This window comes from Melozone crissalis, unplaced genomic scaffold (genome assembly GCF_028551555.1).
Source record: "Melozone crissalis strain CALT ecotype California unplaced genomic scaffold, PUWL_Pcris_2 ptg000029l_1, whole genome shotgun sequence".
Lineage (NCBI taxonomy): Eukaryota > Metazoa > Chordata > Aves > Passeriformes > Passerellidae > Melozone > Melozone crissalis.
In genome coordinates, this window is record NW_026535807.1 from 7,171,398 (window position 1) to 7,185,093 (window position 13,696).

General features: G+C 46.5%; 1 protein-coding gene across 12 annotated transcripts in view; it reads left to right on the forward strand.

Moving 5' to 3' along the window:
- Positions 1–13,696, forward strand: part of CADPS (calcium dependent secretion activator) — a 203,760-nt gene that overhangs the window by 74,523 nt on the left and 115,541 nt on the right. For all 12 annotated transcript variants that reach the window (XM_054281013.1, XM_054281015.1, XM_054281020.1 and 9 more), the window contains exon 6: positions 1,485–1,606. In XM_054281013.1, the coding sequence (XP_054136988.1) occupies positions 1,485–1,606 (122 nt within the window). The remainder of the gene's footprint in view (positions 1–1,484; positions 1,607–13,696) is intronic.

The following is a 13,696-nucleotide window of genomic DNA, read 5'->3' on the forward strand; positions in this document are numbered from 1 at the left end:
TTGTGTAGTTTCCTGTTTATTTCTCTCCCTAGGGAGTCTCTTGCTATACATATCCTGCTAATGCAAAACTTAACAACCCTGGTTGTCCAGTCTCAGAATTTAACTCATTAAGTGTCTGAAGCCATCTTTATAATATTCAGTTCAGTCTTATTTAAAACTAGGGCTGTGAACCCAGAGATGGTGCCTTCAAGAGCAGCATCAAATGAGGCTGACTTCCAAGCATTCCCATGTGGAGGAGCAGGGAGCTATCACAAAGCAGCAGCCCCCCGTGTCAGAAGCTGTGCAGTGTGTGCAGCTGTGTGTGAAGGGCCACCCTTACAGCAGGGTGTCACAAATGCTCTGCTCCAGCTGAACCCCATCTGGTGGGAAGCCAAAGCCCAGTGAAGCACTGACTCAGGAGCTGGCAGGTCTGGGCACTGCTCAGTGCACAAAATTCCTGCTGCAAGAAAGCTTTTACCAAAAATGTGCACTCATTAGAGGGATTGTGCAGCTCTGTGTGCCAGGGACAGGATCCTCAGCTCCAGACAGATCAGACAACCTGAGGAGAGGAATTTTAAACCCCTGTGTATATACTACATAAATAGCTGTAATAGAGCATGAACAGAAACTCCCACAGTGATTCTTGTAGAAATGTTTAAGGTATGTGGTTAATGGGATTAATCACCTTAAAAAAAAAGGGAAAAAAATTAATTACCTGCATGAAACTCAGGTGGTGATTTCTTAATTAGGAAGATTTTCTATAAGCAAGTTTGGTTGTTGGGGTTTTTTTTGGGTTGGTTTTTTTTTTTTTGGTTTGTTTTTTTTTTTTTGGTTTGTTTTTTTTTTAAACCGGAGCTATAGAGTGGACAGGGGGCAGCAGTTTTAAACTGGAATAGGGTATATATAAATTGAGTATAAGAAAGAAAATATTTTTTATGAGGGTAGCAGGAACAGGGAACAACTGGGACATAGGTGTTTCATCCTTGGAGTTTTTGAAGATCAGGTTGGATGGTGCTCTGAGTAACCCAATCTACTGAAAGATGTCCATGCCTCAGCATGGGGATTGGACCAGATGATCTTCAAATGCCAACCCCAAACCATTTTATGTTAGTATAATGGAAATGAATATGAAAAATATGCTTTTGGCACAAGCTGAGTAGTTGTGTGCTTTTTTTCCCCCTGGATTTCACATATTAAGGCATTTCTAGATGGAGCAGGACTATATCTGTGAAGCTCATCTCCTGAAGCTTGGACACCCAAGGGTTTCAGAGAGCCCATGTGCAGCCAGAGGGAATCCTGGTCTCCATACCGACCTGGCTGGTGCCACAGTCCCCCCTCAGCCTGGGCAGTGCCACCGTCCCTGCCCGCTGCCCCTCAGAGCATCCAGCAGCACTGGGGGACCTGGCTGACCCCATGGGCTGAGCAGCCCCAGCAGGGTGTGAAGGATGAAATGAATCAATCTTTTGATTGCTGCCCCTCTAACCTTTCTCCTCCTCTTCCTGCAGGTTGTCATCATGGAGGTGCAGGGGCTGAAGTCGCTGGCCCCCAACCGCATCGTGTACTGCACCATGGAGGTGGAAGGGGGGGAGAAGCTGCAGACAGACCAGGCTGAAGCCTCAAAGCCAACGTAAGCCTTGCTTTGCTCTCCCCACCACACTGCTCTGCCCTGTCTCTGCACTGCTGAGTCACTGCACATAGCTCTGGCTCCTGCATGCTGAGGGCACTCTCAGAGGCAGAGGAGAAGCATTCCTTCCTTCCCCACATGCAGAGTGTTGTCCTGCAGCTAAAAATGGCACATAAGCCCTGACTGAGGGGAATGAAGTGTTAATGAGAGGCTTATATCTCGTGTAGCCATAGAGAGATAAATTTGTGCCTACACATAAGTGCTTTACTAAATAGGGATGGAGTTAAGCATGTGCTTAGGTAAGTACTTGCCTGAGTGTCCATCTGAACTGGTGCCATCAGGTACAGGTACATTATCCTGTCCTCACTGTCAGGGTTTTGGCAGTCCTACAAGAGAGAGAACAGCTGGCAGGGACACAGTCTGGCAGCCAGAGGTGGAAGAGAGGAGCTGGGAAAAGCTTCAAATTACTCAGTTAAAGCTTTATCTGAGACCTCTCTGGCCCAGTCCCACTCAAGGGCAGAGTCTTGTTCTGTCCTCTTTGACCTCATCCCCAAATCCTCACTTTTGGCCCCATACTTGCTTTTGTCTTACCTGGATGTTGTTAAGCACCTACCAGTAATGATTGGCCTTTGTTATTTGGAAGGAGAAAATGATGAATGGCTTATTTCCTCTCCAATTTGTGGTATTAGTGAACTTGAAACACTCTGGGTTTGAGGCAGTGTTTCTCTGGATGACTGCAGAGATTTCACACTTAAATTAAATTCTCAATGTGGTTCCTGACAGTGGAGAATTGCTGAGGTGGTGTGAAGCCTCCTCCAGGAGTGGGGAGCAGTGCTGTTGTGCTCATATCCCATTCCCAGTGGCCAGTCCTTAGACATATTTTGCCAGGAGCTTCCCAAGCTCATGGAAGGAAATCCAGAACCCCATGGCTGCAGGACTGGCAGTGCACAGGCACTGCAGCAGCTCAGGAGCAGTGGGTGCAGGCAGAGACCAGGACAGGCTGCCTTCCCTCTGTCACTGTCCTCTCACAGAGGCACAGAAACCCATGGTGCCTCATGGCCTGTGCTGCACCAGAGCAGCAGGAATCTGCAGGAAGCTGTTCAAAAACAATATTCCCAATCAGGGAAAGTGCTGCAGCCTGGCTGACTTTTCAAAATGCTTTGAAATCTGCTTTAGAGAAGGAAGGAAGAGAGCTGAGCTTAGAGCTAAATTTCCATGAGAACTTACAATTGTCACTATTTTAGGTATTCTTATTGCTTCAGTGGAGAAAGTTGGGCTCTATTTAGGGGAAATTGCTACTATTCATACTGAAAAAGCACATTTCTCCTGGGTTGCATGTACTTGTTTAGATTGGTCTGTTCATCCCACCTTTGCTCACAGGATCTGCCCTTCCATGCACAGGTCTTCTCACTGCAAGATGCAGGACTATTTCTATGAGAATTGCTTTGAAAATAAGACCTGCAGGAGTGAACTCTTTAATTGAGTGGGTCTTTTTATTATAATTAAATGTACAGTGTCTGGGCATAAAGCCATCAGCCCTCAAGAAAATGCAGCCAACACTGAGTGCTGTGATGTGATAAAAGTCATGCAAGTCCATCACACTCATCCTCTCTCTGCACTGGCTTCCTACAGAGCTGTGAGCCAGGCTTCAAGACTTCTGGATTGCTCCAGCACTTGGGCTAATACTTATGGAAGTGGTTTAGGAGGGGAGTAGGTTTGATAGTTGAATTCCAAGAGGGTCCTAAGACCTTTTCTTTCCAGAACCAAAGACCAGCCAAGCTGAGACTCTAGAATAATCTTCACAGAAAGCAGAGGCCATCACAAAAAGCTTGTCCTCCTTTCCTCTCTGCATTAGAGGTGTTTCTTCCACCTTGCCTCCCCTCCCAGGCACAGCAGCTGAGATACAGCATACCAAAGCTCTGTGAAAGCAATTTACTGCACCTAAGTTCTCTTGAGAAGGAAAGAGAGAATGAATCAGATGTGACATGTTTGTCATCTTGCTTAATACAAGACTTGAAGGCCCCCAGGTGCTCTGGTGATGAGCAGTGATAGAAACAGCTCAGAGAAGGTTTTGGTGCATTTTTGAGCAGTGCTGCCTTAGAAACAAAGGCTTTATGGCAATGCAAAACAGCCTTTGGAGGTGTTAGTTTAGATGCTGACATCAGTCTCACTGAGGTCATTCACACTGTGCTTGCTTCTGTGCTTTTTGTAATAAGCAAACCACCCCTAGAGAAAGGAAGCAGCTCAGTGCAGGCATGAGGGAGTGCTCACTGCCCAGCATCCCAGGATTTGTGTGCTTTGGCAGGGATGTGCCTGGCCTGGGGGTGAGGAACACTTGGGGATTGTGAGCCTCAGCACTATGAAACTGTGAACACCGAAGCAAGTTACCTCTGTACATCCCAGAAGTTTTATGTCTCAGAGGCTCAAAAAGTGTGGGTTAAGCACCTGTGCTCAGAATATGCAGTGAATGCAGATCTGGAATCAGGCAGCATTTTTTAACTGCCAGCCTTGAAACTGAGTGAAATTCAGCTTTGCCATTGTCTGGAGGCTCTACAGGCTACAGAAGGCTAAATTTCTCATAAGCATCAGGGGAGAAAAATTACATTTGTACAGTAAGATTCACTGGAAGACTTTACTTTTCTATGACAGTCCCATGTCCTGGGGTGGAGAGTGGTAGGGGCCCCTCAACCTTGTAGGAGATCTTTTCACCTAACTTGTGGGGTTGTTCACTTTCACCTCGTGTCCTTGAAAATGCCAGCCCTCAGCTGGAGCACCCAGTCACAGCACACTGGGGATGGTGGCTGCTCTTCAGCTCAGTGCCATGCCAGGGTTCCAGCCTAGCTTCCACATCTCTCATGATAAAAGGAGTTCACCAGCCAAGGAGGGATTTCCAAATGCACTGGTATAGGTCTGTGTGAGATTCTTCTTTCATCTTTTTGGCGCAAAACTGGCAGTTTTTGAGAAGAAATCATCTTAGTGACTTCGGAGCTTGAATCCCATTTACAGATCTGGAGAGAGGCAGGGCAGCAGCAGGGTTAGCAGCCCTAAATACCCAGTACCCATCAGATGAGTTGTGTGCAAGGAGTGTGGGTTTTGGGACAACAGTAAACACTGGCCTTCTATTTCTTCTCAGGCTTCATGTTGGATTCCTGACATTTTAAGCCCAATCCCTTCATGTGAGGATTATCTGCCTCAGCACAGATGCAGGGGATGGCACAGTTCTAGAGAAAGCCAGACCTGAAATAGAAAAGTTCATTTCAGATCAAGCTTGCAGTGTTTTATTAGTGGTGCTTTTAATAAGTTGTGTAAGAAAAAGCTTTTGTGTATTATGCCCTAACACGCAGATGCCTCTAAAAGATATCTCAAATCCCAGCGTGAGAAGGATTTTACTGCTTTTTGTGCTGGAACTGCATTCTTGCAGATGTTTTTGGGGTTTGTATCTCTCCCCCCTTCCCTGTGTGCTGGCCTGTGGTCTGTCCTCTGATGTCTCCAAAATGCCCTTCAGGAGCTGTGTCAGTGGTGCTGCTGTTTGTGCAGCCTGGGAACAGGGTTGTCAAGGGGTTTGGGAATAGCACAAAAGATCCAGCCACAACACCCCTGTCCTGAAGTCTCCAGAGAAACTGATGCATATATGTGAACAGTGACCTGTGCTTGTGGCAGTGCTCATGGTCAGCACCTCACAGCACCTTTCTCTGATGTGAGCAGAACAAAAGAAAACAGAACCAAACAACAGCAAGGACCTGTGTACCTTGTGAATAAATGCTACAGATTCTGGAGTTATTTTGGCACCCAGATAAGTCACATTCTTTCCTCTATCATAGTAGTGGAAATTGGGTGTCCCTGCATTGAACTGAGCTGAACCATTTGGGGTAAAAGCGGTAAATACTGGTGGGGGAAGAATCTGGCCAACCTGTCTGTGCATTTGGCATGCCAGGAAGGGACAGGGGTGTGGGCTGCTCCTCTGGAAGTGTTTTCATTTTGAGGTTATCTATCCCCCTTGCAGAGCAGGCTCTTCAGTCCTAGTGCAAGGGTGCAGCAGCTGAGAGAATGAGAGGTGAGGATGGAGCTTGTTGTTTTCTGAAGGAGGAAAAGCCACTTTGCATTGCTTGGGATTTTTTTTTTATGTAGTTTTCTTCTGTGTGTGCTGTAGGGCAGTGCTGGAGAAAGGACACTCAGTGGCTCTTATCTGACTGCATGCCACATCTTACATTTGTCATGACCAAGGGCTTGAGCCTTGTGCCCTTTCTCCAGAGATTCACTCTTGATAAAGGAATGTCTTTGGTAAACTTCTAAACCTCTCCCATCTCCTTTCCCTTAGCCACCTCCCTAGGAGACAGAGGTGTCTGGTTTTATCTTTGTGCTGGCTCTGATGCTGCTCCCTGATGTGTTTCAAGGTGCTCTGACAGCTCTGCTGCTTCTCTCTGTTCTGACAGGCTGCCCTTGTTCAGATCCCTGCACCAAGCTTATCACTCAGCCAGAGTTTTTGTTTCAAATTAGTGTGCCACATCCATCAGAGCCCTCTGTCTGACCATGAGGAGGGACAGGACCTGCATCCTTCTCCAGTGCTGTTTACTCACCTTCACCTTCTGGGAGCTGGGCACTGAGCAGCAAAGGGAGAAGCCCTGTGGGAAAGGAGGCTGGCAAGCAGGGATGCTTTCTCTGTCTGCAGAAGGGGAAAATCTGGTTTTTCATTCAGGAATCCCCTGCCTCAGGCCAGGGAGTTTGAAATGCTGCCCAGTGGCTTTGCACAGAGAGGGCTGTAATGGGAGGGTTCTGTTGCAGTCAGTGTTTTGCTGCTGCAGTGTCTTGGGAGGTGCTGTGAACACTCCCCTGTGGTAAAATGAGAAAACTCCTTCTGAGATGCATAAATTTCAAATATTCCATATAATTAATCTGACTCTGCTAAACCAAAGGGGTTTATGTTGATGTGAATGAGAGTAGAGTTTAATTCTTGGTGTGCATCCCTCAGTTCAGCTGTTGTTGCCAGGCCTGGTAGGTCTCCCAGACATGGCAAAGCTCAGGAACAGGTCCTGTGTGGCTACACAATTTTAAGCAGACATTCATATTTAGGTTTGCATGCTTAGCTAAGCCCTGTGTAAGCAAAATTCATGATGCTGGGTAAAAAACAAAGCAAAAGGAAATTTTAGGAAATAGCTGCTTTTTCTTGCCTTTTTTCCTCCTCCTCACTCTTCTAATTGGCTTCAGCATTAAATATAAGCTGTCTTAATTACCCACACTGATTGGATTGCTTTTCCAGTCACATTGCTTCATTTCACAGCTGTGCAGATGTTTGCAGCTCTTTCTCCTTAGGAAATCTCTGGGAGCCTTAGGAATGTGTCAAAGCAGGTGACTGGGTACAGCAAACATCAGACACCTTTGCTTGTGGGGTGCAGTCCTTGTTCCTGGGGTGAGGCTCTGAGCAGAGGGTCAGTCTGTCCCAAGGCATCTGTTGGGGAAGTGTCTTCCAGGCGAGGCTCCAGCTTTGGTCTCTGTGAGCATGGTGCAGATGCCCTGAGCCCACGATGCTGCTGGGCTAGGAGGTGAAAATGACAGGGACAGGAGCTTCAGGGTAGCTGCTCTTAGCCCCTGTGTCTAAGGCTGGAGGGTACAAAGTGGTGTCCAAACCCCTGACACAAGTTTTCTTCACTTGCAGCTACTTAGCATGCCTAGGAGAGAGTTTTCTGATGAGACTGTGCATGACTTTGCACCTGAAGGGTTCTGCTGTTAGCTTGGTTTCACCTGCTCTTCAAGTCCCCTTTTGTGTGACAATATTTCCATAATGCTCCTGAGATTTATGCTGTGATGTTCCCATTTCTGAAAGTGGAGGCTGTGGACAAGTCATTAAGCACAGCAAAAACTGCAATAAAAAGTTATTACCCAAGTGCAAGTATGTGATCTATTATGGGAGGTCTTTGTGCAAGTGATTTACTGCCCTTTTTAATTAGGAATTCAGAACCTTGCCTGATGCTCCCTCATAGCTGTTCTGCAGGATTGGTTCTTACCCAGCTCAGCCACTGTGGGACAAAAATTCTGCTTTAGATTAAACAGCTGAATTTTTCTCCAGAATAAAGGCAAGATCCTGTAGGGATTCCCGAGTGTCACCCGGACAGCCGCACTGCTGTGGAGGAACCTCCTGGGCTGCCATGGAATACTCTGCTGGGGCTCTGGATGGTGGTCCCAGGTGGGGCCTTGTTCCCAAAGGTGTCGTGTTCAGTCCCTGCTCTCCTGTGCCACACTAGAAGCTGTGTTGAAGATTAATGTTTCTTTACACTTACCCCTTGTACTTGGTTTCTTCCAGTATCAAGTAAGTGCAAGCTCTGCCTGTGTTTTCCCTGGCTTTCAGGGCACACATAGCATTGCTTTCACATGGATTCTCTGGTGTCTAGTAAGGGTTGAGCTCATGCACCTTCCCTTTCACAGATGAATGTCTTGCTTTTCTCGCCAGCTGTCTAATTTCTTGAGTGTTCCTATGCACTTGGGAATTATGTATTCCTGTGATAGCACATACATTCAAATTTAAGTATTCCAGAAGGTGTGATGCTGCCCAAGGCGATTTTCATCGACACCCGTCTGCTCCATCACTCCTGTGCCTGCAGCCTTAAATGGGGATAGGAAAAACCAAAAGGACATTGAAATGAGAGTGAGACTCCGTGATCTGAAACAGTGCTTCATTAAGGGGAGGACTGCAGAATGCAGGGTCTGAGATACATTCAGTCATGGTGTTTATTGCTCAGAGTTGGTGTTCTTAAAAAAAAAAAAAGCCATGCCTTAGTGTAAGTTCAGCACATCATTTAAAAAAAACAAATAAGCCATGCCTTAGTGTAAGTTCAGCACATCATTTGCCAGGGGAAAGGCAGGGGATGAGGCAAGTGAAAGGGCCTAGTTGTTGGTTTATTTATTAAGTGCTGTGTACAAGTAGTGCACATTATTATTTAATGAGGGGTGCTGCTATTGCTGCAAAGCAGAGTAGGGAGATAGAGGACATGCTTTAAAGAATTGGTACTGTGCCTGCTCCTGTCTGGACAAAGCTCTGGAATGGTGAAATGAGAAGACCAATCTTGATAGTGATTTTTCAGCATTTTAGGTGTCCTTTCTGTGAAATTAAGGTAGAGTGTGCTGGCTTTGTGAATGTGCTGCATCTCCCAACAAACCACAGAACTAAGTATAAAACCCCTTAAAGGGAGCAACCTACTGCTGTTACTATGCTGTTGCAACAAGATATGGTCTCACACTTCTTGTTCTTCCTTTCAGCTGATTTTGGAAGGGTGCCTGTCCCATTCCACAGTAAAAGGGGGAGTCAGGAAGCCCCTATAAGAATATAACATATATTGGGGCATAAATAAAAATCAGACTGGTCTCTCTCAGTACCTTGAGTTGTTTTCTGCTGTTTGCATTTAGAAAATATTTCACTGCTTTCTGCTAAGTTTTATAAAGGAGGGTCTAGACTATGTTAGCACAAACCAGTAACCTGTATTTTCAAGCAGAGGATTTCTGTCTCCTTCTCCACGGTCTGTGTTTGTGAGATACTAAGTTTCTGTAAATCTGGCAGGCTTTATTAAATCCAAAACCATGACCAGGCCTTAACCAATGGCAGTCCCCTGCAGCTGTATTTTCTTTCAGGGTGACAAGATCAGATAGGAGAGATGAATCATATTTGGTCATTCTGTGGAGTGAGCAGCTCTGTGGCTGGGTCAGTGGAGCATCTTTGGCCAAAGGAAACTTTGATTAGCATGTGTGTGGCATTGAAGTCACCCTATCCAAGAAGTGGTCACAGCCACAGACAGCAAATGCACACAGGCATTTAATGAATGAAGCTGTAAACTCCTGCTGTACCCAAAGCACATACAGTGATGGAGTACATACAGTAGGCAGCCCTTGTAAAAGCAATTTTTCTTTCAGTTCAGACCTCCCTATAAAACAGTGCTGGGCTTTCGCTTCCAGTTACCCCTGCTGAGTTTTTTCTTCTCTAATTGTGATAGTATTGGACAAGAGCACAGGGCATTTGAAAAGCAGTCATCATTTAAATCATGGAAGGTATTCATGCAACTTTTTTTTTCTTTTTTTTAATTTTCCCTGTTAATACCCAAAAGATTGTGGTGAATAGCACTGCCACAATTTCACATCCAAACCAGCTGAGGGATTTCTGCAGCAGAGTCCAGGCTGGGGTGCGGTGGTCTGGGAGGGGTGTGTGGTCCTGGGCTGGGTGCAGGCATGGTGGAGGGACATCTCTGGGGCAGGAATGCCATCTCGTGGCCATAAATAGCTATTATGTGATTTTACATCCACCTCCCATCCCTTCTTCCTTCCTCGTGACACTTCCCCAGTGAATCAGTCATTCTCAGGAAACACAAGTCAAGCTGTATTTTCTGCATAGCAAAGATCATCCCTTTTTGGGTTCCTAAAGCTGTGCTGTCGGCCTCAGCAGCTCCTCTTGGCTGCGGTGCCCCGTGCTGGCACTGGAAAGGGATCCACGGGGATTGTGTGTGAGCCACAAGCAGATCAAGAGCAGACCTTTGCAGGCTTTGCTTTGCTGCAGTCTCTGTCAGCTTTACCCTCATCCTTCTGTGCCTTGCACACTCAGGCACAGATGTGATCTCTCCCAGCCATATTTCCCTCTCAGCAGGGCTGCCGTAGCCAGCCTGAGGATGTGGGAGTTTCAGCTCCTGGAGGGAGAGATGGTCTGGTACTGCTGTCTGCATGATGTTAGGCAAGATGGTGCCCGTGTGTGTGACACATACATTGTGTCTCAGAGCTGTGGAAACAGAAAAGGACAGGCCATGAAGTGCTGGAGGGTGGAACACCTCCTTAGCTGCTGTAGAAGGAGCCCAGTCCTTAGTGACACACTGTCTGTGCTCACCTTTTGAATAACAGCATAGTGCTTTCTGCAGTGGTATTTTGGGGAAAATAAATGCCCTTTTTGTAAACAAAATATTTACCTGTGGTGTTCTATTTTAGCAGAGGGAGTGTTCCATGCTTGGCCATGGGAAACGATGGATTCACTCAGAGCATCCTTGGGTTATCCCATCAGAGCAGACATCATCAGTGCTGCATGCAGAGCCATGGCCTCACTCAGTGTTCCCTGGCTGCAGGGAAGGCAGGTACAGCCGCCTCTGCCAGCCAGTGCCTGCAGGAATGCTGATTTATCAGCACCTGCACGGGAGCTGCATCAGTGGAAGCGTGTTTTAAATCACTGCAAAGTCTGTGCAGGAGAGTCTGGGAGGAATAAAATCTGTTTGTGCTGTCACTCCCACTTCAGCTCAGCTTGTTCCGAGGGGATGGGACTGAAAGGCTGTTCTGGCAGCTGAAAGGGAGGGGAGGAAACAAATGTAAACAAAAATAGGCTGTGTTGTCAATCTGTGTCTGATGTCTTTGGTTATCCTGTTTTGAAGGTGAGTAAACACATCAAAGTTTTACCGTGGGAGGAATCCCAGAGGAGGCTCAGCAGCCCCGAGTATCAAAATGTATTATGGATGCAAACCTTTCTCGGTGCATTTCTGCAGGCAGAATGGAAAGGTGCCTTTCTTAGCACCTGAGTGGTATTTCCTAGCCCAGGATGTTTTTGCATGAGCAATGTATATGCATCTGTATGTGTTCTTTGAGATTTTAATTTCAAATCTTTTTTGTGAATCTGCAGCAGTCACCTCCAGCACACCCTTATAGCAGTGGAAAGACAGGGGCCCTCTATGTCAGGCATCACTTCATCTGCTTGCTGCCTCTAAATTGGGATGAGGCAAATTAAGGCCTAACTCTACTGATTTAATTAGATCTCTCCTTATTGCAGTAGCAGGAGCACAAAGCAGGTGACTGAGGCACATTTACACAGTAGTACAGTCCCCTAAATTTTAGGTTTGTAGTCCTGCTGTAGGAAATTAGGACAAACTAATTTGTAGCTGTCCCAGACTGGCAGTTGTTCATGGCATTCTCCTGCTGGAACAGAGTTGTGTGTGTGCAGTTGTGTGTGCATCCCACAGGTCTTCAGGTGTGTGACCCAGCCTGTGAGCTTTCTTGGAGTGCCTAAACAATGCCAGAATTCTTCTGTGCCTTTGGGCTTTTTCAAATCCCAAAGACACAAACGAAAAACCTATTATCCATTTCTATTACCCACAAGAGCTGCAAAGAGTACATATTTTTTCAAAGGCTTTGGGATGCCCTGCTTCTGTTTATTATGGATTTGTGACCCAGCTGGTGCAGGTGTGAGCACCTGCCTCTGCCACGTGTCGCAGACACATCTGTTCTGCCACAGCCCTGCCAGTTCAGTGCCTCACCTGCACTGCTCCCTACAAGGAGCTGTCAGCTCTTCCAGCCTCTGCTTGTGAAAGGATCACCATTGTCTAGTTTATGGTGTTCCTAGAAGTTCCCAAGGTCTCTTTTCATTTTAAAAAATGGGTATTTTCATCCCAGTGGGATTAATGCCATCCCTGCATGAGATTTTGCTGTTGACCTGAGTGAGTCTGTCTGTGCTCAGTTATAATGAACTATTGCCTCTATGTATGGGCAAGGGAAGTTCAGGTAGATCACTGACAATTTTGGTCATCAACATCTAGTTCAAGTTTTTGAATGGCTGGTATAGATAAAGCATTAGAGAATATAGTAAAAAGCTATCCTGTGTGCTTCTTCATATATAGTTAACTGTTAGATACTTTAAACCTGTTTATTTTCCTCCTTGCTTATATCTCTAGGAATATGTAGAAAAGAAACACAGCTTAGCATTACATTAGAGGAAAAGGTGCACTACTCCATCAACTGCATGAAGGTAGGTTAGCTCAGTGCCTGGTGTGCTTCTGCTCTAACTCTGTTTTTCCCAGTGCTTAAGCATGGGCATACATGATTTATGGCCCAAGATTTAAAGGTCTCTTCTGGGAGGGGAGGAGTGTGCTAAAGTAATAAAACCATCATTTGTTAGACAGGATTTCTGGGAGAACTAAACTGAGACTGTAAGTAGCATTTCAGTCTGCAGCAATGCACTCCACGGATCTGAACTCTCCATGTCAGAGCAGGGTCCAGATCCAGCAGGGACCATGACTGGACACCACAGTAAGTTGAGAAACCAAGGCTGGATTAAAAGCATCACACCACACAAGGTGAAGCAGTCACCAAGCCCAGGCAGTGTCTGTCAGGCTGTCTGTGCTGCCAATTTGATGAACTCCCCTTCACCAGCCAGCTCACTATGGAGACCTAGCTACAAGTACACCAGGAGGGACACAGACATGTCAGAAGAGGAGAGATGAGGGTTGTAAGTGAAGAGAAATGCATGAAGCACAAGGGAGGGAGGCAGCCAGACTGGCCAGTCATGGCATCCTCACCAGATCCCATCTGACAGTAGAGGACAGCAAGAGAAGGACAGCTGCCCTTGAAATTATTGTCCCAACCATGGTCACATACGTTAAATGCCTTTCAGCTGGACTCTGTGCCCTTGCACACGGCCAGCTGGCTGTGCAGGAGGGCAGGTGATGCTGCTGCTGGTTTTGGTGACCCTGCAGGGGTGGAAGCAGCTGCCTGCCGTGCCCTGCCTTCCCAAGGACGTGTTCCTGTCCTGGGAGGGCAGGCACTGCTGCTGAATCGGTTAATTTGGGAAAACTATACTGAGCAGGTGGCTCAGTAAACTCCTGCAAATCTGGCCAACAGGTAGGAATATTATTCTGCATGACTTTTTTACTGAAGTGGTGAATTTATGGGAACAAGGCAGAAGGGCAGCAGCTCTGGCAGAGAAGATTGTCCCAGGAAACTGCTGTGGCCAGTGAGCATCATGCACACCTGGAGTGAGCCCACTGAGGGGACAGCATAGCTCTCCTTTAGTACACATTTTCACTTTCACTTTCTGATTTTTTTATGTTTATTCCATGCATTTTCTGATTTTTTTATGTTTATTCCATGCAGGGATAAATGATATCCTGTGGTAATTTTGAAGCCCGTGAGAAGTGGTCATAGATGATGTTTAAATGTCCCCCCTGTGGAAAGCACGTGGCTCTGCAGCTGCTCCCCTGTTAGCCTGGTTAGCAGGGCTGATTCATGGCCCAGCAATGCAGCCCAGTTGCACTTGTTCATTATTTATATAAATCACAGGCATCAGTGTTCTGGCTACATCAAGTTACA